At 36.2% G+C, this 26,856-nt stretch overlaps 1 protein-coding gene across 1 annotated transcript in view; it reads left to right on the top strand.

Moving 5' to 3' along the window:
* The window catches only part of LOC136037665 (ras association domain-containing protein 8-like), a 63,541-nt gene extending 40,474 nt beyond the window's left edge, over positions 1 to 23,067 (top strand). Inside the window, exons 2-3 of the mRNA XM_065720394.1 lie at positions 2,403 to 2,661; positions 22,324 to 23,067. Of these exons, the coding sequence (XP_065576466.1) occupies positions 2,414 to 2,661; positions 22,324 to 23,008 (933 nt within the window). The 5' untranslated portion in view covers positions 2,403 to 2,413 and the 3' untranslated portion in view covers positions 23,009 to 23,067. The remainder of the gene's footprint in view (positions 1 to 2,402; positions 2,662 to 22,323) is intronic.
* Positions 23,068 to 26,856: the final 3,789 nt, after the last annotated feature.

Raw genomic sequence — 26,856 nt, 5'->3', positions numbered from 1 at the left:
TTCTGCTAGTTAAATTCATGATTAAAATTATCCAGAATTCAATTGTAGCAATAGCTGCAGCCTAGTAAAGTGCGAACCCTAATAGCTGATAGTAGCTCATAGTAGCTGATAATTGAAAGCCCGTTAAAAAAATCCGTTAAAAAGTCCGTTAAAAATCCGTTAAAAAAGTCCGTTAAAAATAGCTGATAGTAGCTCATAGTAGCTGATAATTGAAAGCCCGTTAAAAAAATCCGTTAAAAAGTCCATTAAAAATAGCTGATAGTAGCTCATAGTAGCTGATAATTGAAAGCCCGTTAAAAAAATCCATTAAAAAGTCCGTTAAAAAAGTCCGTTAGAAATAGCTGATAGTAGCTCATAGTAGCTGAAAATTGAAAGCCCGTTAAAAAAATCCGTTAAAAAGTCCATTAAAAATCCGTTAAAAAAGTCCGTTAAAAATAGCTGAGAAGTCACCATTTGTCAGTGATTGAAGAATGCTAATTATTATCCATAATTGACTTAAAAGCAAAAAGTAGTGACGAAAAAATTGACGGAAATTTTAAAGAGCTTTAAAAACTCTTGAAACAAAAGTCCATCGCTTGAACCGCTATGATCAATATAGGAGGATAAAGCCTACGTCATTCACAAGCGTAGTCTGGCTCTGGGTGTCTGGACGCAGTTGGCATGAGGCCAATTACATGTGTAGTTTTGAGGATATGAAGGCTATAATCAAGGGGCTGCCTCGTGCGGCTTGGCATCGCAGCGGTTTTTCCTTGAATTTTTGTTTTTAATTTTAGTTGCATTGTTCATCCAATTCATGCTTTCGGAGGGAATTCACAACCTACTTTCTTGAAGTTTTCAATATAACTACCCCATTTTTTTTTGTTTCATTAATGCTTTTAGCACTTAACGGTTTTTATCTTGTGTGCCACTAATAAAGTTTTTTACTCTCAGGAAGATCGACATGAGTGGCAGTAGTAGCAGCAGCATTTCCTCCAAAAGTCCACAGGCAGATCGGCCAATGACTACTTATACCTAAAACTGCATTTTTTATACTGTTTGATCCTATCGCGTAAGCCTAAACTATTTTTCAAACAGTTCGTGGTGACGAACTCTAAGTAAGGAGCGACCCGGCTCAATAGTAACCGTAACTCTAAAAAACGGAATTTTGATACCAATAGATACATCAAAAGAATTCGACTATTATACAGATTAGATACATCAAAAGAATTCGACTATTATACAGATTTCAAATATATAAGTCAAGTTAGTCTTACCCATAAGAAATTATGATCCTGCAAAAACGTGCCTTATTTTCAAAAAACGGGGGAAACACTCCCTAAAAGTGATAGAATCTTAATGAAACTACACCATCAGATTCAGCGTATCAGAAAACCCTTATGTAGAGTGTTACAAGCTCCTATCTGCCAAAAAGTGGAATTTTATATTTTTCGCCAGAAGAAAGATCACGGATGCGTGTTTATTTGTTTGTTTTTCCCAGGGATGATCGTATTGATCCAGTGGTCCTAGAATATCGCGAGAGGGCTCATTCAAACAAAAATTAAAAGTTCCTGTGTCCTTTTTAAGTGACCAAAAAATTGGAGGGCATGTAGGCCCCCTCCGACACTCATTTTTTTTACTAAGTCGCCTGGTCAAAATTTTGAGATAGTAATTTTGTCCAGCATAGTCAAAAATATAAAAACTATGTCTTGGAGAATGACTTAAGCTCTCACGGTCCCCAAGGGAAGGGCTGTAAGTTATGAACGTTGTCCATTGTTTATATATAGTATTGGTTATTTGGAAGTATACAGACGCTTTCAGGAGGGATTTTTCTGGTGGGGGGTTGGGGGGAGAGGATTACGTCGGATGACCTTTCCCTGGAGGATGTTTTCACGGCGGAAGGCAAATTTCTATGAAGGGGGCACCGAATTTCCCAGCATCATTTAAAAAACGATTAGAAACTAAATGAGAAAAATAAGTTTTTTTTTACTGAAAGTAAGGAGCAACTTAAAACTTAAAATGAACAGAGATTATTACGTATATTAGCGGGTTTAACCCCTAGCCTGTTTACGCTAAAGCTGTTTTAGTACTTTCAAAAGAGCTATCTTTTCTAATTAAACGGCCTTTGTGATTCAGGGGTCATTCTTAAAGAATTTGAGCAAAACTTAAGCCTTAGCGTAAAGAGCAAGGTATGAACTAGGGGTTAAACCCCATCATATACGTAACAATTTCTGTTCGTTTAAGTTTAAATGTTGCTCCTTACTTTCAGTTGAAAAAAACTTATTTTTTTGTGTAATTTTTGTAAAGAAGATACTTCTTTAAATAATGAAATGGTATTTATTTGAATAACTTGTTTTTACAGTGTCTGGCTCAAAAAGCTTCTTGTTAACTTGTGTCTTAAATTTAAACTTACGTGTACTTTTCAGGCAAATGTCGGATGGAGGTGACGGTTTGGTATAAAGGGTCACCACTCACTGTTTCCGGGGTAAATCGTTACACAACTTGCACAGAGGCCATTCAGGCCCTTCTTTCATCAGAAGGGATACCGAAGGAGCAATGGGAAAAATACGTTATAGCAGAGCGATGGCAGGAAATGGAGCGGAGCCTCAGTCCAATGACTCGTATTTGGCGAATCTGGAAGACATGGGGTGAATCAGCTGATAAGGATGTCAGATTTATTCTGAGGTGAATATTTTTACTTCTAACCCTAGATAAATACCAATAGTGACAGGGGCCCTGTCACTACTAATACCGTACGCCAAGTTAATTATTTTAGGACGTTTAGATGTACGTCTCAAGGTTCATGTGCATGTCCCTGCAATCCTATGTTTATGGTGTTATCTCAACCACCCATGTGGCACGGGGAAAACAAAAATACAACTTTAAGGGTAAGAAGACGGCTAAAACCAAAAAAGGTGTTCGGCTATATCTGTAAACTAAGGGACGTAGGCAGATCAGTGAAAAAGTGTAGTAATTATAATTGATAACGAAAAAAAAACAGGGCAACCCATAAAAAGAAAAGCCTCCTTTTCCTAAAGCCAAGCTTTTATAGATTTCAGATTTCTTTAATGGTTAGAGAGTAGCACTAGATCTGGATGTTTGTTTTTCTTTCAAGCCTGCCTCAGTTTCCTCATTGCCATATTTCTTGCTTTATTGTTACTTTTTGACTTTGTTTTTGTATTTTCCTATTCTAGAAAAACTTTAATCACTGCCAAGTGTATAAAGTCAAAATTTAAAAAATAAGAAAATAGCCTATACGAGGATTTTTCAAGAGGTCTGTGAGTTCACAAAAATACACTTTTAGGGCCAAATATTCCAAACTTTACCAACGCTGTTTGAGGGGTTTCGTAAGATCTTTCCATCCAAAATTCAACCCTTGTTAATTTCGTCACAGAGAAGCTCAAACCGTGCAATGTTCAACCAAGAAAAAACCCGAAACGCAACCCAAGCAAATTTGAACAAATAAAAATCAGCCAATCCATAATTTATCCCAGTATACATCTTTTTAAGGGAGATTTTTGAAGGTGTTAGATGATGACGGTGATGATAATAGTGTCAACGAAGATATCAACGATTTTTAAGCCAAAAACAATCACATAGTTTGTACGCAGAGGGTCCGGCCAACCCGTGCCTTGCTTTTCAAAAGCGCAAGATTTGATTAATCTTTCGATAAGTTTAGTCGAAATAAACTTTTTTTTAAGTTTTACCTCCCTTCTGAACCAAAGTCGTGTGCATCTTCTTCAATGCTGTTAATATCATCGTCAACGCCACCACAATATCACCTGAATCATTTCCATCATTTAGACCCCCTCCCCCCAAAAAATGCCCCTACAAAAGTTTGCCCGGCAATTCAAATCTCCACTGGTGAGTTGTCAGTCCTTCAGCCTGTCACGACGGTTTGACCTCTCGACGACTAGTCTCCATGAATTTAGCGCGAGTTGAATTCCGCCAGATCTCATTTTGAATAAGCGTATTATTTTTGGGTTGAATTTGGATTTTGATCAATTTTGCTTGGGCTCAGTTATGGTGGGTTGAGTTCCTCGTGGGTATAATTGTATTTGGGTTTGCATATCGTCGCTTTGAATTTCCTACGGACTTCATTTTTTCTCTCTTTTAAGAAAAAGTGCATCATCCGCCGAAAGTTTTACAATTTCTCCATAATCTTTCGAATGTTCCTTGTTTTTACGGCACTTGGTATTAACCAAGTGACATATAGCAATCGCCAATTCTGTCGGTCTGTCTGTCGGTCTGTCTGTCTGTCTGTCTGTCGGTCCCGGTTTTGCTACTTTAGGCACTTCCAGGTAAGCTAGGACGATGAAATTTGGCAGGCTTATCAGGGACGGGACCAGATTAAATTAGAAATAGTCGTTTTCCCAATTTGACCATCTGGGGGGGGGCGGTTAATTCGGAAAAATAGAAAAAACGAAGTATTTTTAACTTATGAATGGGTGATGGGATCTGAATGAAATTTGATGTTTGGAATGATATTGTGTCTCAGAGCTCTTATTTTAAATCCCGACAGGATCTGATGACCTTTGGGGAGTTGGAGGGGGGAAACCTAAAATCTTGGAAAGCACTTAGAGTGGAGGGATCGGGATGAAACTTGATGGGAAAAATAAGCACAAGTCCCAGATACATGATTGACATAATCGGAACGGATCCCCTCTCTTTGGGGTAGTTGGGGGGGGGGTAATTCTGAAAAATTAGAAAAAATCAGGTATTTTAACTTACGAACGGGTGATCGGATCTCAATTAAAGTTGATGTTTAGAAGGATATCGTGTCTTAGAGCTCTTATTTTAAATCCCGACCTGATCTGGTGACATTGGGGGGGGGGGGGTTGGGAGGGAGAAATCTAAAACTTGGAAAACACTTAGTGGGGGGATCGGGATGAAACTTGGTGGGAAAAATAAACACAAGTGCTAGATACATGATTGACATAAACAGAACGGATCCGCTCTCTTTGGGATAGTTGGGGGGGTTATTTCTGAAAAATTAGAAAAAAGTTAGGTATTTTTAACTTACGAACAGGTGATCGGATCTCAATGAAATTTGATATTTAGAAGGATATCGTGGCTCAGAGCTCTTATTTTAAACCCGACCAGATCTGGTGACATTGGGGGGGGGAGTTGGGAGGGGGAAACCTAAAACTTGAAAAACACTTAGAGTGGAGGGATCGGGATGAAACTGTGTAGAAAAAATAATCACGAGTCCTAGATACATGATTGACATAACCGGAACGGGTCCGCTCTCTTTGGGGTAGTTGGGGGAGGGGTTAATTCTGAAAAATTAGAAAAAATGAGGCATTTTTAACTTACGAACGGGTTATCGGATCTCAATGAAATTTGATATTTAGAAGGATATCGTGTCTCAAACCTCTTATTTTAAATCCTGACTGGATCTGGTGACGTTGGGGGAAGTTTGGGGTGGGGGAACCTAAAATCATGGAAAACGCTTAGATTGGAGGGATCGGGATGAAACTTGGTGCGAAAAATAAGCAGGACTCTTACATACGTGATTTACATAATTGGAACGGATCCGATCTATTGGGGGGGGGGGGGGGGTTAATTCTGAAAAATAAGAAAAAATGACGTATTTTTAACTTACGAAGGAGTGATCGGATCTTCATGAAACTTCATATTTAGAAGGACCTCGTAACTCAGATCTCTTATTTTAAATCTGAAGCGGATCAAGCGTAATTGGGGGGGGGGCAGTTGGGGGGACCGGAAATCTTAGAAAATACATAAAGCGGTGAGATCAGGATGAAACTGGATGGGAAGAATAAAAACCTGTCTAAGATAACGTGACTGACATAACCGGACCGAATCTGCTCTCTTTGGTGGAATTGGAGGGGGGTAATTTTGAAAATTGAGGTATTTGTAACTTACGAAAGGGTGACCAGATCTTAATGAAATTTGATATTTAGAAGGATCTTGTGCTTTAAAGCTCTTATTTTAAATTCCGACCAGATCCTGTGACGTTGGGGGGGGGGGGGAGTTGGAGGGGGAAACCGGAATTCTTGGAAAACATGAAAATTGGGGTATTTTTATCTTACGAATAGATGATCGGATCTTAATGAAATTTGATTTTTAGAAAGAATTCATGTCTCAGAGCTCTTATTTCAAATCCCGACCAGATCGTTTGACATTGGGGGGAGTTGGAGGGGGAAATCTTGGAAAAACACTTGGAGTGTAGGAATCGGGATGAAGCTTGGTGGATAGAATAAACAAATGTCCTTGATACGTGATTGACAGAATCGTACTCGATTCGCTCTCTTTGGGGGAGTTGGCGGGAGGGGTTCAGTGATTTGGCGAGTTTGGTGCTTCTGGACGTGCTAGGACGATGAAAATTGATAGGCGTGTCAGGGAGCTGCACAATTTGACTTGATAAAGTCGTTTTCCAAGATTCGACCATCTGGGGGGCTAAACGGAGAGGAAAAATTAGAAAAAATTAGGTATTTATAACTTACGAGTGGGTGATCGGATCTTAATGAATTTTGATATTTAGAAGGACATCGTGACTCAGAGCTCTTATTTTAAATCTTGACCGGCATTAAGCCTCTTATTTTCCTTTTTAAATCAATCTATTGATTCATAGAATTTTGTTAGAGCTCATACCACTCTTAGCTCTTCTCGCCTCGTCACAAGTGCCATATGAGCTCTTAGCTCTTGTTTTCTTAAAAAGTTTTGTTTATTTTTTACACATATATTGATTTTATTTTCGTTCTTTTTAAAGGTGCATGGTTGAAAGGGCAGTGAACAAGCAAACCTGAATTTTAAAAGACTTAATTTTTTCCCACAGAATAAATAAGAAAAACAGTTAGCTTCCTCTTGTGAATTATCACTATTTGATGTTAAAACAAACAAAAGTGTCAAATTTAGTTTTTTTATGGATTATTCCGCTATCTTAAAATATTTTCAAGTGTAAAGGACATCATTAAAGTTTGTGGCTTTTTCGTGCAGAGCAACTCATCAAAAAGTGTGCGTTCGAACGGGATAATTATTAATTTTAAAAGCAGTAAAACACTATTTAATTTATGCCTTTTGTATCTTTTGCCGCAAGAACATAGTAGCAACGGATAGAGTTAATAGCAGAGCAAGTAAGCATAGGGTGAATTTGGCTGCAGTCCAAGAAGATAGGTTGATTCTGCAATCTCACTACACTACTAGTTAAAAGTTTCGACATCCCCCATGCGCCAGGAAAAGCTACATTTGATTTTCGCCGGAAGGAAAATTTATTGTTTTTTTCTTTTTATTTACAAATATTAAAAAAATCGTTGACTGAATAATAAAACATAGATTTTTAGTTGATGGAAAGTATTTATTTTTCGTTTAGTATGGATTCGATTTTAGACGCAATGTTTGCTTTTCAGATCAACTTCAGAAAATTTATTTACATTATTTATTCACTTCTGATCGCTCTTTAATAAAAAAATAGGATTGGCACTTTTGTCTTATTGCCACCACACTCAAGATCTTGCATCGCGAACATGAGACAATGACCGGTTTTCATATTCCATATACCAGACACTATTAGCTTCGGCTCGGTGGGAAACTGCATTGTAGCTATATTTTAACTAAATATTTAGTTGATATTTTGGTTAGGTTAGGCTAGTTTAGGTTACGTATTTAATATAATGCGATCTGGACGGTCCACCTTGTATAGTTCTTTGTTGTATTTTTCATAATTATGTTCATAAAATATTATATTTTCATTATATTTTGTTTATTTCATTAGCATTTACCAAACTTCACTTCTCGACAGAACTTGAGTGTGGTGGCTATAAGGCACAAGTACCAAAGTATTATTTCGCCTCTTATGTTTGGCTAAGATTTAAACTTATTGGGTATTATTATTTTGAAACAAATATTTTAGTTGTGCCCAATACTATTGAGTACAGTAAGAATTTTTTTTTACCTTTACTACTCCTTTTTTGTTCTATGCGCTACTTGACACGGGACGATAATTTTGTTGGCAGGCACTCGAGAGAAAAAATCTTAACACAGACTCTCAGATACACTTATCCGGGGTTGCCATGAAATTTATGACTGTGTCCACTCCCTCTGTTCCTTTCAAGACTTCACATGGAGTTCAGTTGGACTTCACATGGCCAGTTTTTTGTGCGAAAGCAAAAGTAAGATTAATGCGGGTGAAATAAAAAACTAGCTTACTAAGGACAAGAAATATGCGTTGCTATTATCAATTAGCCGGAAAATTGTCGTTCTACTATCTTTTTTCAGCCAAATATAGATAGGTTGCGGTAATTCGGAAGGGGGTATGTGAGATTCAAACTACTTGCTCGAAAAGTAACTCAGAAAACAAAACACCTGCAATTACTGATTCGTTAAGCTTTCAGGAAATCATCATTTCCTTTGATTTCCTGAAAGCAAACTGTTTTCAGGAAATCATCAGTCAAACTGTACTATCTAGAGTGGGAGATGAGGCAATGGCTGCCCCTATTCCCTCGCATTTCCTGCTCATATTTAGCATAACTTCTGCTCTTTTTAATATCGCTGTTTGTCTCTTAAAAAATACTTCTTTCATTGCAAATCATTTTTTTATTGTTTTAAAAAGTAGATTTGTGAGAAAGAGTCAAACTTTCGCGTAAAGAGCGGGACGTTGACGAGGGGACAACCCCTTTCATATATGGAATAATTTCTGTTTGTTTTAAGTTTTAATGTCGCTCCTTACTTGCAGTTAAAAAAAATTAGTTCTTTTTTATTTAATTTCTGAACGCTTTTGGATTAATGCATGTTTGATTTTTGCTCTCCGCACATAAATTATTAAAATGGAATTTGCATATTAATTTTTTTTGGCTAAATGGCTTTTTCTTAGTTTTGATCAGACGATTTTGAGAAATAAGGGATGGGGAAGGAGGTCTATTTGCGCTCCAATTTTTCGGTTACTTAAAAAGGCACCTAGAACTTTTAATTTTAAACGAACGTTTTTATTAGTAAAAAATATACGTAACTTAAAAATTAACTTACGTAACAAACTTTTATATTCTTATATTTTTATTATGTATATGAGGGGGTTTGTCCCCTAGTTAATACCTCGCTCTTTATACTAACTCTTAAGTTTTGTCCCAATTCTTTAAGAATGACCCCTGAACCAGAAAGGCCGTAGAATAAGTAATTGAAATTACTAAAAATACTTCAGCATAGAGAGCGATGTATTTATCTCCTCCTAAATACCTCGCTCTTTATGCTAAAGTATTTTTAGGACCCCTCATATGCTTAATAATCTCTGTCCGTTTTAAGTTTTAATGCTACTCCTTACTTTCAATTGAAAAAACTTCTTCATGTTTATTTTTTCATTGTTTTTTTTTATAGTAATGCTAGAAAATCCTGAGCCCTTTTCATTGAGTTTCTCTTCCCCCATGACATATTCCTCCAAGGAAAAATCCTCCCACACAGCCCCCTTCCCTCAACCCAACCCCCCAAACCGAAAGAAGTCCCCTGAAAACGTCTTTACACTTCCCAGTAACCATTACTGTATATAAACACTGGTCAAAGTTTGTAACTTGCAGCCCCTCCCCCAGGGACTGTGGGGAGTAAGTCATCCCCAAAGACATAGTTATAATGATTTTCGTCTATGTGGAACAAAATGGCTATCTCAAAATTTTGATCCGTTGAATTTGGAAAAAAATGAACGTGGGAGGGGGCCTAGGTACCCTTCAATTTTTCGGTCACTTAAAAAGGGCAGTAGAACTTTTCATTTCTATTAGAATGAGCCCTCTTGCGACATTCTAGGATCACTTGGTCGATACGATGACCCCTGGAAAGACAAAAAAAACAAAACAAAAACAAACAAACAAATAAACACGCACCCGTGATGCGTCTTCTGGCAAAAAATACGAAGTTCCACATTTTTGTAGATAGGAGCTTGAAATTTTTGCTATAGGGTTCTCTGATACGCTGAATGCGATGATGTGATTTCTTTTGACTTTTAGGGGGTGTTTTCCCCTATTTTCCAAAAAAGGTAGATTTTCTTAGGCTCGTAACTTTTGATGATAAAAACTAAATTTGATGGAACTTATATAACTAAAATCAGCATGAAAATCCGATTCTTTTGATGTATCTTTTAGCATCAAAATTCCGCTTTTTAGAGTTTCGTTTCCTATTGAGCCGGGTCGCTCCTTACTACAGTTCGTTACCACGTACTGTTTGATGAATATTTTTGCCGAAAAATTCTTCTAATTTAAAATTGCCGAAAAAATTTTCTAATTCAATTTCTCGTTTAAGCCACTTCTCACTAACTTTATTACACTCCCAGATTTACTACAAAACATGAAGGAATAGTAAAAGTAGGAGTAATTCATCAACTAACTCTGTAGAATATTAAACGGATGGTACTAAATTTGTGTTCAAAGCGGTTGTTGATGGGCAGAGCCCTAGTTGGGTATAGTAAAAATAAATGTCAGGTCTGTCAATGAATGTGCAACGCGTAAAATTCTCAAAAAGGAAATGGGTTACCATAGTCATCGTAATATATCTATCGCTTAAGGCAAGGTTATTACTGAGTGAGTGATTAATTATTTGAAAGAAAAAAACATATAGCAACAACCGCATTTAGATGGTACTGTCGGAGTGTTAAGGAGATTTTGCATGGATACATACACAAAGACGCTATTTGGAATAGGGCCATAGGACATACCCTGGAGGAAGGCATGCACGTAGGATTTTTAAAGGGGATCAGTTAAAAATGATTTTTTATAATGTTATTAATAAATGCCCAGAATCTCGTAAACAAATTTAGGTTTTTAGAATGTTCGCCACTGAGGACCTCCCCATGGGTATGTTCTTTTCTGAAGGGTATGTGGTATATTAAAGAATATAGGTGTATCATATTAGGTACCAAAAAGGGGATATATAGTGGCCTTAGACTTAATTTTTCTGCGTTTGTCCAAGAATTAGAAGGATAATAAAAAAAACTTCGAAGTCGGACTAACTTCGTTGCAACTCATTGAACAAAAAAATACCGCCAACATTTTGTCTATAAGTAAGAATGCATCCTCGGTTTAGATTTAAAAGCAAAAACATAGAAGACTGAAACTTTTAAAACACTGAAGAACTAAAAGAGATATACAAATAAAATCACAAGGAAATCAGAAAATACTAGATGCAAAATTGAAAGTGGACCATTCCATGCCAATTGTAAACGATACTAAATTTGGATATTAAATTTGTAACAGAAAAATTGCGACTTTATCGGACAATTCGTTGTAACAAACTGTGAGTAAGGAGCGACTCGACTCAATAGCAACCGACTCAAAAGAAAAGGAATTCTGATAACAGTTAAATAAAAAAAAAAAGTTTTTTCAACTGAAAGTCAGGAGCAATATTAAAACTTAAAACATAGGAATTTTGACGTATGTAAGGGGGTGTGTAACCTTCGTTAATTCATCGCTCTTTATGCAAAAGTTCGAATTTTCTTCCAATTCCTTAAGAATGATCCCTGAATCACAGAAGCCGTTTAGTTAGAATAAAAATCTCTTTTGAAAGTACTAACAAAACTTTAGCGTAAAGAGCGAGGTATTGACGAGGGGGCAAAGCGCATCATATGTGTAGTAGTTTCTGTTATTTCTTAGTTTTAATGTCGTTCCTTACTTTCAGTTGGAAAAAAACTTGTTTTTTTTTATTTAATTTCTGATCATTTTTTAAATAATAGGCTACTGGGAAATCCGGAGCCCACTTCATGGAAAATTCCCTTCCTCCAAGACAAATTTTTCCATGAAAGGATCCTTCGACGTAACCCCCTCCCCGAACCCCTCTCACCAGAAAAAAGTCCCCCCTGAAAACGTCTGTATACTTCCCAACAACCGATACTATATGTAAACAATGGGCAAAGTTCATAACCTGCAGAACTTCCTTTGGGGACTGTGGGGGATTAAGTCATTCTCAAAGAAATAGTTTTTAGGTTTTCTTGACTATGTTGAACAGAATGTATATCTCAAAATGTTGATCGGGTGACTTTGGGGGAAAATGAGTGCGGGAGGAGGCCCAGTTGCCATATAGTTTTACGGTCACTGAAAAAGGGCACTAAAACTTCTAATTTCCGTTTGAATAAGCCCTCTGGCGATATTCTACGACTACTGAGTTGATACAATCACCCTGGGAAAGAAGAAAAAAAGAACAATAAAAAATACGCATCCGTAATATTTCTGCTGGCAAAAAAAATGTAAAACTCCGCATTTTTGCAGATAGGAGCTTGAAACTTCTACATGGTCCTACAAACCTCTACAATTTATTTTTTTTTGTTTGTTTTCCCCTCGGGTAACCGCATTGAACCAGTGGTCCTGGAGGATCAGGGGAGAGCTCATTCGAACGGAATTTAAAAGTTCTAATGCCCTTTCAAACCGATCAAAAATGTTGTAAGACAACCAGCCCCCTCCCACTCTTCTTTTCCCCAAAGTCATCCGATTTAAACTTCGAAATGGCCATTTTGTGCAGCATAATTTAAGAATCCCATGACTATGCCTCTGGAGATGGCATGACCTCCTATGGAATATCCTTATTGTTTACATATACTATTTGTTTTGAGGAAATACCCCGAAATCATTCGGAGGAACTATCTGAAGGGTTTTCCACGGGGAAAATTCTCTCAGGGAGTAAAGTTTCTGGGAGGAAATTTCAAGGGGAATTTTTACGTGGGGGAGGAAAGGGATCTCCTGGGAGGAGAGGGAGGCTAACCCTTCCTCAACCTTTGCTCTTTACGCTAAAGTTTTAAAAATTTTGTCCCAATTCTTTATGAATGACTCCTTAAGCACAAAAATTGTTGAATTTGAATTAGAAGTTATTTTATAGAACTTGAAGACTTTAGCGTAAAGAGTAAGGACTGAGGAAGGGATAGCCACCTTCATATACTGATTAATTTTCGTTTATTTTAATTTTTAATGTTGCTTCTTATTTTCATTTCATAAAACTTGTTTTTTCCTTTGGTATTCTTTAAAAGATGGCAGGTCTTTGTCAACAATCTCGACTAAAGTCAACATAGTCAGGGTAAAACAGAACTAGTTGGCGGGATGGTGCTCAAGACCTAGGGGTAGTTGTAAGTTGGAATGGTTAAATTAACTGATGTCCTTCTACTGTAAAAGATTAGGACGCTCTCTATAATATATGACGATACTGGATGTATAAGCAAAATAAAAATGCAAAAATGTATAAGCAACGGGTGAGACTTTTTAATTCAGAAATTGAATGAAATAAATTTAAAAAAATGCAAATATTTTGACTGCACATCCCAAAACTTTTATCATAAAAAAAAAAGACAAACTGGAATACACAGGTATAAACTACAAGAAAATTACATCAAATGGGGGAAAACCTTGTATAAACAAAAAAGATGAAATATGCATCCCCAAGTAGTGATGCCTCTATGGTTTCCATGAGGCCCAGATCCCTTCAAATCTCAGTCGTGAAACTTTTTTAAAACATCTTCTAGGCGCAGGCATTAATTACGTCATAAGACAGGTTTTCTAAGAGATGCAGGTGTTAATTACTTAAAAAATCTACGAGGACCCGGGCTTCCTAATTTCAGGATTAACGTGGTTGTTGCGTAATGATGAGGGCATACGTTGGTGCAACGGACTGGCGGGGGGCACGAGGGTATACTACGTAATGACATCGCACATGTGGGATCTTGCGTATTGACATATTTGAAATTTCATTTTTTTCTTTAACTACATTTTTATCAGGAAACTTTTGCATTCTAATGATTTTGTCCCTATTAGGATTCGAAAGGGCATATCCATCCAATGGCGTGGAGCGATAACCAGGTGGACTATGAAAGTATTTCTAATATTATGATTCAAGGAATAGATTAAAAATAATAATCTATTGCACGCAAGAAGAATTCCTTGTTCGCGTATACTAGAATGATTAAGCCATTCATTACGTGTTTCCCATGACTGCTATAATTGAGACGCAGAGGAGAAAATCAATTACTAGAGTCTGGTTATATTTTGAGTGCACCTGCTTCCTAAGTAATTCTTTAGGAGGGTATTATAAACCCTGAGAAAGTGATATTTCACTTCTTTGCGATATGATCCTAACATTTTGGGGGTGCTTCTTAGAGAATTTCTAGAGATGTTTTCTTAGAGAATGACATAGAATTGCTCAAAAAATAGGTAAGTGCTCCTTATTAGAGAATGATTGAAGTTTGCTCAAAACTTACGAAAATTGGGACACAAGACATATGACTTAATTCTATATTTTTTTCATTTTTCCTTGGTATTGTTTCTCTCAATTCCCAGCCTGTGACACTCAATGGCACCCTCTGACATACGGCACCCTCTAGCAGGCATTATCACACATATGGCATTTTTCGGCTATTTTCCTGCAAAAATGTTTGCTTACAGTAGATCATTTAAACTTAATGATAAAAATTAAACTTAATCATTGTGATACTCGATGGCAGTTATCAGTCTGTGACCCACAATGGTTGACACACAGCAGCCTCTTAGCACCCATTCATCATTTTTAAAGCATTTTCAGGCATTTTCTTGATAAAAAATTATGCTTTAACTCTATTGGTTCGTGTTTTTCTTAAGCAAACCCCATCGTAGTCCCCCCAAACAAAAAATACTTCAGACCACAATGGCACTATGCGGCTGCCCCTAGTGGCACCTTTCGGCACCTTTCATCATCATTTCAGCGTTTTCTGATGTTTGAATACCCCGAGAGATATATTTTTTGCTTTTGTTGATACTATTTTCTATCCATTCCTAACTTGTGCCTCACTATGACTGGCCTTCTGCCACTATCTCATCATTCATAATACATTTTCCAGATATTTTCTTGTTAAAAATCGCACATTAAATCCGTTGGTTCATGTTTTTACAACCCAACCCTTCCGTGATAGACCATTTCAATTCACACCACCTTCCCACGACATTACTGGCCCTCTGGAACCCTCTAGCACCTTCTCATCATTCCTAAGACATTTTCAAGATATTTTGTTTTGTTAGAAATCACGCAACAAATCCATTGCTTCATGTTTTGCAACCCAAACCTACGTGATACAACACCCTGCCGCACTATTACTGAGCTTCTGGCGCCCCTCATCATTCCTTAGACATTTTCCAGATATTTTCTATCTCAAAATCAAGTATTAAATCCATTGGTTTGTGTCTTTTGCAAGCCGACCCTCCGTGATCCGCCATGTCATTTCACGCCACCGTGCCAAACCATGACTGGCCTTTTTGGCACCCTCTGGTGCCTCTCGTCATTCCTAACTCATTTCTATATATAGTTTTTAATAAGGTGATAACTAATGCCGCTTCCCTCACTTCTGACCCCCCGGTTACGACAAATCCACTTCCGATTCTGCTGGCTTCCACCCCGGTTCAACTGATCCCAGCTCCCACTATGCCTCCTCTGATCCAAACTCCAAATCTGGCTCCGGCTGCATCAGTTCTGGATTCCCTACTTCTGCCCCCGATTCCACACTTCTGATTCCGCCAAATCCACTCAAAATTCTGCCAATTCCAATATTTTTTATCCGACTGCCTCCGTGGTAATCTTTGGCTTGCAAAGGGCTCCCGTTTGGGCCAAACTATCATGCCTAAGAATTTTTTATCCTTTTACAATGCAATGTTACATGGTAATTCCCAGCCTATGACACTGAATGGCTTTTTTCGGAACCTTCTAGCAGGCATTATCGCACACATGGTATTTTCTAGCATTTTTTCTGCAAAAATATTCGTTTGCAATAGGATGGATCGTTTATACTTAATGAAAAAATTCCCATTAGAGTTTCTTCTGATTATTCCTAGCAGTTGAGGTCAGCGTGGCACAATGTACCACCCCTATGACATCCTGAAACTGTTCTTACAAAATAGAAAGTACTTGTTACAAAACAAAAATACGTCCTGAACAATCGCAAACTGTTATTATAAAATACGAAGTACAACATACGAAATACTTGTTACAAAAAAAAAATACTTGTAACAGAAGAAAAATAATTCTTACTAAACGACAATCAACCCCAAAAAATCAAAAATTCCTCATACAAAATACAAAGTACTTCTTACAAAACAAAAAATAATTCTTGCAAAACAAAAATACATCCTAAGAAATCACAAATTCTTTTTACGAAGCAAAAATAATTCCCGCAAAACGAAAGACATCCTAAGCAATTACAAACAGTTCTTACAAAATACAAAATACTTTTTTGTAAAAATCATTAATTTTTATTACATTATACAAAATACATCATACACTATCAGCGGAATTGGTTTTCACCTTATTCAAAATTCATCTAGAAATTTCTTACAAATGATTAGAGGGCACCAGAGAGTGCCAAAGGGGCCAGTCATGACAAGGTGGGAAAGGATATGTTATATAATGGAGGGTTGGCTTGCAGCAAACACGAACCAATAGATTGAACGCATGATTTTTAAAAAGAAATATCTGGAAAATGTCTTAGAGTGATGAGGGTGCCAGAGGGTGTTAGACGATCAGTAATAGTGTGGCGCGATGGTGTGAAATGACTTGGTGTATCAAGGAGGGTTGGGTTGCAAAAACATAAAGCAATAGATTTAATGCATGATTTTTAACAAGAAAATATCTTGAAAATGTCTTAGGAATAAACAGGGGGTGGTAGAGGGTGTCATTTGGTCAGTAACAGTGTGGCACGGTGGCGTGAATTGACCTGGTTTATCACGGGGTGCTGGTTTGCGAAAACATGAACCAATGAATAAAATGCGTGATTCTTAACAAGTAAATATCTGATAAATGTCTTAGGACTAATGAGGTGATGGTAGAGGGTGCCTTAGGGCCAATCATAGTGTGGCACAGGTTAGAAATTGACAAAAATCATATCAACAAAAATAAATATATATATATATATATATATATATATATATATATATATATATATATATATATATATATATATATATATATATATATATATATATATCGGAGTTTTCAAATGTCGGAAAACGTTTAAATGGCGATGATGGGTGCCGAAGGATGCCATGTGGGATAACCGCATAAATTTACGGTAGTGAGAAGTGTTTTTTGAAGGGGATACCACAAAGGGGTTTGCTTACGAAAAAACGATCCAATGAAGTTAAAGCATATTTTTTATCAAGAATATGTCCGAAAATGCTTTAGAAATGATGAAGGGGTGCTAGAGGGTGATTTTTATTAGCCATTGAGTGTCACAGGCTTGGCATTGGAATAGAACATCGCAATCTAATGATGAAATGGCAGGTTTCCGCTAGTCAAATAAAAATGAAGGTTATTTTTTAATTTATACATTTATTTTTGAGAGAGAAAGGCTGAAAACCCTTATGTATTATAATGCACCCCCTGAGGGTGTCATTGGGGCTGGTTCATTGTGCTGCGTTGGCTGCAATTGCTAGGAGTCATCAGAAGAAACGCTAACGGTGGTTTTTCATGAAGTTTAAATGATCTATTCTATTGTAAACGAATGTTTTTACAGGAAAATTCCCAAAAATTCCCTATGTGCGATGATGCCTACTAGGTATCGTGTGTCAGCCATTGAGTTTCACAGGCTGGGAATTGAAAGAAAATAATACAAAGGAAAAATGAACAAAATATAGAACTAATTCACTTATCTTGTGCCCTCATTTTCCATGTTTTAGGCAAACTTAGGTCATTCTCTAAGATAACATCTCTAAACATTCTCTAAGAAGAAGAATTTTCATAATTTTTTAACAAGTTTATATCATTCTCTAAAAAAACATGTCTAGAAATTCTCTAAGAAGGACCCCCGAAAATGCTAGGATCATATCGCTAAGTAGTTAAGAATCGCTTTGTATGGGTTTGTAATACACTTCTGAAGCATAACTTAGCAAGCAGGTGCACTTCAAATATAATTAAGCTTTAGTAATCGATTTTTCCCTCTGCATCTCAATTATTGCAGCCATAGAAGACACATAATCAATAGCTTAATCATTCTAGTATTCGCGAACAGGGGATTCTCCTTGCGTGCAATAGGTTAGCGTGTAGAATCTGTTTCCTGAATCATAATATTACAAAGACTTTCTTAGTCCACCTGGTTCACGCTCTGTTCCATTAAAAATGCCTTTTCGAATCCTATTGGGTACAAAAATCTTTGGAATGTAAAGGCTCCCAAAGAAAAACGTATTGAAAGAACAAGGAATCTCAAAAAGAAAAAAACACTTTGAAAGAAAAAGAAATTCTGTAGAGAAAACGCCTTTAAAGAAAAAGAACGCCTTGAAAGAAAAAAAAAGCCTTGAAGGAAAACAAAATCCTGATGAAAAAGATCTCTTAAAGCAATATGTAGCGCCGATGTGTGTACCGTCATTACGTAACGTCCCACATCTGTACCGTCAATACGCAACATCCCAAGTGTGCACTGTTATTACGTAATACCTACGTGTGCCCCTGTCATTACGAAACACGCCCACGTGTGCGCCGTCATTCCGTAACACCCACTTGGGCTCCGCCATTACCTAACACCCACGTGCAAGACTGTGTCACATCCTTTCACGAGTGCCCCCCCCCTCATTACGTAGCAACCAAGATAATCCTGAAGAAAGGAAGTCCTGGCCCTCGTCGCTTTTTTTTATTAATTAACACCTACTGCTCTTAGTAAACATTCTCTACGATGTAATTAACACCTGCACATCGAAAAAGTTTAAAAAAATGTGTCGCGACTGGGATTCGAAGGATTAGGGGCCAAATGAAAACCATAGAGGTGTCACTGCTTTAATCGAACCCTCATTTCTCTCTTTTCCTTTTTTCTTGTTTTCTCTTGTATGTTTGAGCTGTCTATGTTTCAATATAGGTATTTTGAAGACCACACTGCCTTTCCGTGACGACAGTTAGTAGTTCAAATAGGGATAAATCCTTTTATGGAGGGACCGTCGTCAGCCAATATGTTATATATGGTAGATCTGTTGATGACGGTCACTTTATATCTGATCGAAATATCCGATTTTTCTAATTGTTTTTTTCCCTGTCTAACAAAAGGATTTATCCCCATTTGAACTATTATTTATCGTTATATTTCAACGCATCATAGGAAAAAAGTTTTTCAATTAGTTGATTCATTTGGCCGTTTGTACGAAAAACTACGAACGAAGACATAAGACACACAAATTTGGGCCAAGAATAACAGACTCATTCTTGCTAAAGAATAACAGAGCTAATTTGGGTATTCATCTCAGTTATATGGGTTTATTAAACAGGTTTGCTTCGTCAAAATGTGTAGTCTATATACAATTATGCGTTGGGCATAGTTTTCAATTTTAAAGTTATTATTGGAAAAAAGTTAAAAAATTATGAAACAAAATATTGGTGGAAAAAAAGTGCCTTCCTCTAAAATAAATCTCTCATATTGCTACGGAAAAACTTGCGTTAAGTAGCTCATGTGTGTAAACTGCTTTCCGGTTGGTGTATTTTCTATAGGTAAGAGATCATTAGTGAGATAAAATACTTAATCTTCGTAGCTTCAGTTATTAAGTGGCGATATAAAGACCCCAAAGAAATGATTCCAGGTTGTAAAGATGTTACTAAGCGTTTTCAAGTTAAAATGCTTGTAACGTGCATAAAAGTTCCTCAATGATATACCAATTCGGTATCAAATGATATTGCATGATTTTTCTTTTAACTTGTTTTTATTTTTGAATTTTTCTTCCCATAGGTATGGGTCGACATTGCCAATTTTTAAAAAGTGTTCTCCATTTGGCCAACATTTGTCTTGAGCACCTGCAAAGCAAAAGGCGAAATAGATAGTGCGTTACTTTATCACAATTCTAGAGATTAATGTTGGCTCAATTTATTGCAAAATTTACTGCTCAGTCTACTACACCTAATTTCTTTTCAGTTGGTCTCAAATCTCGTCCAGTGTCACCTTGTTGCGAATTCGTGACCCACTGGAGAAAAAATCATTTGCAAAAATTTTGTATTCAGATCTAGTCTAAACATCTCGGTGGGACAAGGCCTGATGGCTTTCACCCTATTTGTCTTAATGTTCAGGGACTAAGTGAAATCGTTACTTTCTCAGTTTTTTATTTGAACACTCAAACAATTCTTGTTGATTGACCAGAACCTCTTATTGTTCTTGCCCTTTTAGTCTTTTGTCCGGTTACTGAATGTAATTTGTGAAGTATTAAATATCACAGTAACCTACATTTCATACTTGACAATGTCTGAGTAGAATTAATTATTTGTTAAAAGTAAAGCATGATTAAGAGTTCATTAATCAAGCTGAATAGGTCGTTACATGAAAAAAAAATTATTCAAGCAATAACGGATTTATAAATCGCTACATAAACATTTTGGACAAAAAACAACATTGTAGGTCTATGTATAAAACAACCATAATGAGAAAACATACAAAAATCAGATGGTGGTACATATCACTGCATAAACACTTAAGACAAAAAACAACATTTATATGTATGTATATGTACATGTATGTATAAAACGACCATAACGAGCAAACCTACAAAGATCAGCTGGTGGTACAGCCCTAGCTTTTCAGTAGCTCTTACTGATAGTTTATAATAGTTACAAGTTCTAGTTACAGCTTCTGATATATTATATAATGAACTTTAAATTTCGAAAAAAAATTCCATTACATTTATGTCGATTGGCAATATATTTACAGATTCAATAGGCACTATTTAAATTTTTGGTGTGTTTCAAGGATCAGGGACGGATCATGAGCCTGCGGGGTCTAATAATGTAATGATTTTGGGAGGCCCCTTGCAAAGAGTATATTTAATATTTGTAATAAATTGACATTATGCTGTACCCTGATTTAAGGCTCCTTAATAAGAATGCAGAATTTCGAATTGAGGTCCCTTATCTATGGTTGGTTTAAGTTTCAAATAATTCCTAGGTCCATGTTGTACCATGTAGTCGTGGAAATTATTACATTGGTCAAACCCACCAAAATTTAGTAACAAGATTACAGCAACACAAAGAAAGTATTGAAAAAGAATTAAAATGTAGAAATAACTCCATATCTTTCGATTCAGCTTTAAGCAATCATATTTTTGAAAATACAAACCATTATGTTCTGTTTGACGAAACAATTCTAATTAGCAATGACCTAGGAATCAAACAAACTGTCCGCGAGGCAATCGAAATCAAACGAAACTTAAATTATAATACATCCCTAAATAGAGACTTGGGTCAATACACACTCAACCCTATGTACACAAAATTAATTACAGAAAATATTTTGATTCAAAATAAAACAAAATAGGAACGAATAAAAACAAGCCCGATCCTGAAAGAACTACAAGATTAGCTGCAGAGAAGGCAAATATCGCAATAAGAAATTATTCCTATTTTTGATAAATACAGTTAGTTCAATGAATGAACCTTTTTAGCTTGTAAAATGTTAGCTTTTATCACACAGTCTTGGCTGAACTTTTCGTTAAGAAGTATTGATGGCAAGGCTATTTTAAAAAAAGAATGGATTTTTAACCGAAAACTTTTATTGTAAGTGTTTTATTGTTTATTATTTTCTTTGCTGAAGACGGCCCTTAGATATAGGGCCGAAATATTCAAATAGGTTTTGTTGGTTCATTGTCTGGGAGAAAAAAAGTCCTCATTATTCTCTCTTCTGTAGTTGTGTTCTGAAATACAGCCTTAACTGATACTTATCAGATTTTACCCTTCGCGATGAATAATTCAACATTAAAATAAACTAATATGGTACTTATCCTATGCATTCGTCTTTACCTAAATCCCCCATACTCCTTGCTTCTCTTGTCGTAAGAATTTTCTTGATCTAAGACGAGCTCCAGTAGCTCCTCCCAATATTTCACGTTTTTATATTCCACTTCCCTTTTTTTTATATTAATTCTTCTTTTTGCTTTTTCTTGTTTGGATTGTTATGGAGACGATTTCCCATAATTCTGTCACCAGAATCCAATGCCATACCCTACAGCGGGTTGCTTTGGCTGAGTTCGATCTTCGAGCCCCCAATTACTTAACACAGACCAAATTCACTGCACCACTACATGTCATTTATCATTTATCATCTCCTTGATGCTGATGGATTGTATGGGGGACATTTTCGCATAATCTCATCCCCGGAATCACAGGCATTTATCTATTTTATGTTTGTAGTTTTTCTCTCTATCTGGATTAGCGTCGCGTAATAGCCAATCAGAAAATTCCATGAGCAATTGTCTGTGTTTAAATAGCTTCAGATCGATTCAACCTCGGATTTGACTCGATCCAGTTTCGGACGTTAGCTAAATCTCTGTCGTGCACAGGTTTCGTTTCAACTGATTCCCGAAATTAGTGCTGATAAATATCGTTATTAGTAAAATTTCATTGTGAATGGGTCTCTAGTACACTGAAAAATCGATAATAAAACTGTATTTACAGGAGAAACAAGGAACGGACGCATCATAAACATGAAACTGGATCAATAGAAACCCTGTTACAGAAAGTCCTAAGTCAGGGTGAGCTTATTAAGACACAGTTGGAACAGCTCAAAAGTCAGCAAGAACATATAATTAAAAAGAATTACAGGAAGCATAGACGAAAACGGACGGAAAGCGAAGTATCAAGTGTATCACCAGATATTGAAAATATTGATATTTTAAACAAAATTGTAGGTGTGAATAAAAGAATAATTAAAGAAGAAAAGAGGTTATTACATCTCTCAGAAGCTTTGAAAACAGTTCCTGATGAATCTAGTCCAGACCCTGAAATTTATGAACTGCGTCAAAAGCTGAAACAAATTGAAATTGACTGTCAAGAAACAGCCACCATGTCTTGTCAAATTGAAAGACAGTTAAAAGAGTTAGATAGTGAATTAGAAAAGCGACAAATGATTTACAGTGACCTCGAAGAAGACTGCATTGCAACTGAGCATGAATATGATATGCTTCAGCTAGAGCTGCAACTCTTGTCACAGAACCTGACAGAACAAATTCCATTGGATTCATTTAAATATGTGAACGAGTCGAAGTTAGAAGGTAGTGATTCAAACTCTGACACGGGTCTTTCTTCCTTGCATAGTAGTGCAGACGAGGAAAGAGTTTATATTTTAGACACGTTAGTATAGCACAAATTTATATATTTTATTTTTACTTTTGTAAATAAATTGACTTCGAATATGGCGAATTCCTAGCTTTTTAATTGGTTTGATGTTTGACCTTTCTAAAGTGGCATTTTTTGGTACCTCAGTTCTTGCTTAAATGTAATATTTTAAAAGGCGCGTGCAAAAAGGATATGAAACAAAGATAAATAAGAAACCTTGGCATTTGATTTTTCTGTCATGAGAGTTACTACCATTAAGGCCATGACAAAGAGCAATTTTGAACATCAAATTTATTTATATTGCACAAGGCACAAACAAGCCATACTCACGTAAATTGTCCCTTGGAAAAAGATTCATAACAATAAAATTGCTCGATACGTATATATTTAATTGGTTTTAGATTTTAAAATATCAAGGGCAGAATTTGCAATGGGTCTGTGTCACGTGACCCACGTTCAAATTTCAAAGTTTAAAGTCTTAAATGACCTTAGAAGTGCATCTATAGAATCTTTTTTTAGATCTTACATTACCAAGTCATTTAAACGTCGAATTCTCCGTCGACAATGCTTAATTGCTTTGTGGGGAGCCAGAACATTCACCGATGCAACTAATGCCTTTCCTCCTGAGCAATAAATTTAAGATTCATTTAGCTTATCTTGTTTATTTTCGTTTTGTTCTGCTGTAAAGTCATCTTCCACCTATTCTTTATTTGCATTTTATGTCCCTGTTCAGTAGTCTATGAGATCCATCCAAAGTCTGCAGACTACTTCTCAGGATTTAGTTTTAAGTCTCACATGACCCAATCGTTTAAAAGACAACTGACAGTAAGGAGCAACATTAAAACTTAAAACGAACAGAAACTATTATATATATGAAAGGGGGTCCCCTTCATCAATACCTCGCTCTTTACGCTAAAGTTCGAATTGTGTCCCAATTCTTTAAGAATGACTCTGTCCCCTCTTCAACGCCCTGCTCTTTACGCTAAAGTTTTTTATTGTTTTAAAAAGTAGAACTGTGACAAAGAGTCATAAAACTTGTTTTTTTTATTTAATTTCTTAACGTCTTTGAATTAATGCAGGTTTTGATTTTGACTCATCGGACATGAATAATTAAAACGAAATTTGCATATTAATTTTTTTTTATGGCTAAATGGCTTTCTCTAAGTTTTGATCGGAATATTTTGAGGAAAAGGGGTTCGGGAGGGGGCTTAGCTGCCCTCCGATTTTTTTGGCTTCTTAAAAAGGCCATTAGAACTTTCAATTTTATTTACGAACTTTTTTATTAGTAATAAGTATAGGTAACTTATGAATTAACTTACGGAAAGAACTTCTATATTTGTATATTTTTATCACGTATATGAGGGGGCTCGCCACCTCGTCAATACCTCGCTCTTTACACTAAAGTTCGAATTGTGCTCCAATTCTTTGTGAATGACCCCTGAATCACAAAGGCCGTTTAATTAGAATAAATAGCTCTTTTAAAAGTAATAAAAAAATTTAGCGTAAAGAACGAGGTAATGACGAGGGGATGACCCCCATCCTATACGTAATAATTTCTCTTCGTTTAATTTTTACTTTCAGCGAAAAAAGCTTTTTCTATTTAATTTCCAATCTTTTTTAAATAATTCTGAGACATCTGGCACCTCCTCCATGGAAAACTCCCGTCCCTTATGATAAATTAAATAGAAAACAAGTTTTTTTTTACTGAAAGTAAGGAGCGAAATTAAAACTTAAAAAGAACTAAAATTATCCCGAATATAAAAGGGGCTGCTCCCTCCTCAACAGCCCGCTCTTTACGCTAAAGTTTGACTCTTTCTGTCAACTCTACTTTTTTAAAACAGTAAAAACTTTAGCGTAAAGAGCGAGTTGTTGAGGAGAGAACAGCCCTCCTCAACATGTTGTGGAGGATTTTTTTTATTTAATTTCTGAACGTTTTTGAATTAATGCATGTTTCGATTTTGGCTCTCCGCACATGAATAAATAATACGAAATTTGCATACTAATTTACTGTTTTGGCTAAAAGAAATTAACAGAAATTACTCCGTATATGAAAGGGACTTTTCCTTCTCAGCGCCTCGCTCCCCACGCTAAAGTTTGACTCTTTCTCTTAACTCTACTTTTTAAAACCGTAAAAAACTTTAGTGTAAAGAGCGGGGTGTTGAGGAGGAAAAGTCCCTTTCATATACGGAGTAATTTCTGTTCGTTTTAAGTTTTAATGTCGCTCCTTAATATCATTTAAGAAAACTTGTTTTTTTTTATTTAATTTATGGACGTTTTTGAATTAATACACATTTTGATCTTGGCTCTCCGCACATAAATAATTAAAACGAAATTTGCATATTAATTTTTTTTTTGGCTAAATGGCTTTCTCATAGTTTTAATCGGAAGATTTAGAGAAAAAAGGAGCGAGGGAGGAAGCCTAGTTGCCCTCCAAGTTTTTGATTACTTAAAAAGGCAACTAGAACTTTTAATTTTTTACGAACGGTTTCATTTGTAAAAGATATACCTAACTTACGAATTAACTTACGTAACGAACTTCTATATTTGTATGTTTTTATTGCGTATTTGAGGGGGTTCACCCCTCGTCAATACCTCGGTCTTTACACTAAAGCTTAAATTTTGTCCCAATTCCTTAAGAATGAGCCCTGGATCACAAAGGCCGTAGAATTAATAGTTGAAATTACTAAAAATGTTTTAGCGTAAAGAGCGAGGTATTACGAAGAGGTAAACCCCTCATATGCGTAATAATTTCTGCTCGTTTTAAATTTTAAGTTTTAAGTTTTATTGCTGCTCCCTCAACTCTCCCAAACCAAAAATATCCCCCTAAAAACGTCTGTACACTTCCCAGTAACCATGACTATATGTAAACACAGGTCAAAGTTCGTAACTTGCAGCCCCTCCCACGGAGACTGCGGGGGAGTAAGTCGTCTTCAAAGACATAATTATTAGGTTTATCGATTATGGTGAATAAAATTGCTATCTCAGAATTTTGATCCGGTGGCTTGGGGAAAAATGAGCGTGGGAGGGGGCCTAAGTGCCCTCCAATTTTTGCTCTCTCAAAAGGGGAACTAGAACTTTTAATTTCCGTTAAAATGAGCCCTCTTGCGACATTCTAGGACCACTGGGTCGATACGATAACCCCTGGGAAAAAACAAACAAATAAACACGCTTCCGTGATTTGTCTTCTGGCAAAAAATGCGAAACTCCACATTCTTGTAGTTAGGAGCTTGGAACTTTTACAATGAGGTTCTCTGTTACGTTGAATCTGATGCTGTGATTTTTTTTAAGATTGTGTGACTTTTAGGGGGTGTTTTCCCCTATTTTCTAAAATGAGGCAAATTTTCTCAGGATCGTTACTTTTGATGGGTAAGACTAATCTTTATGAAACTTATATATTTAAAATCAGCATTAAAATGCAATTTTTTTGATGTAACTATTGGTATCAAAATTCCATTCTTTTAGAGTTTCGGTTACTATTGAGCCGGGTCGCTCCTTACTATAGTTTGTTACCACGAACCGTTTGAAAATATACGTAACTTACGAATTAACTTACGTAAAGAACTTCTATATTCGTATTTTCTTATACGCATATGAGGGGGTTCGCCTCTTCGTCAATACTTCGCTCCCTACACTAACGCCGAAATTTTGTCCCAATTCCTTAAGAATTACCCCTGAATCACAAAGGCCGTAGAATAAATAGTTGAAATTACTAAAATCACTTTAGCGTAAAGAGCAAGGTATTAGGAGGAGATGGACCCCTCATATGCGTTGTTTTAATGCTGCTCCCCACTTTCAGTTAAAACAACTTTTTCATATTTGTTTTTTCATTGTTTTTTTTTTTTAAATGCTAAAAAATCGAGTGCCCCCTACATG

This window comes from Artemia franciscana, chromosome 17, assembly GCF_032884065.1.
Source record: "Artemia franciscana chromosome 17, ASM3288406v1, whole genome shotgun sequence".
NCBI lineage: Eukaryota > Metazoa > Arthropoda > Branchiopoda > Anostraca > Artemiidae > Artemia > Artemia franciscana.
Note: the sequence above shows the minus strand (reverse complement) of the source record. Positions and strands in the feature narration are given on the sequence as shown.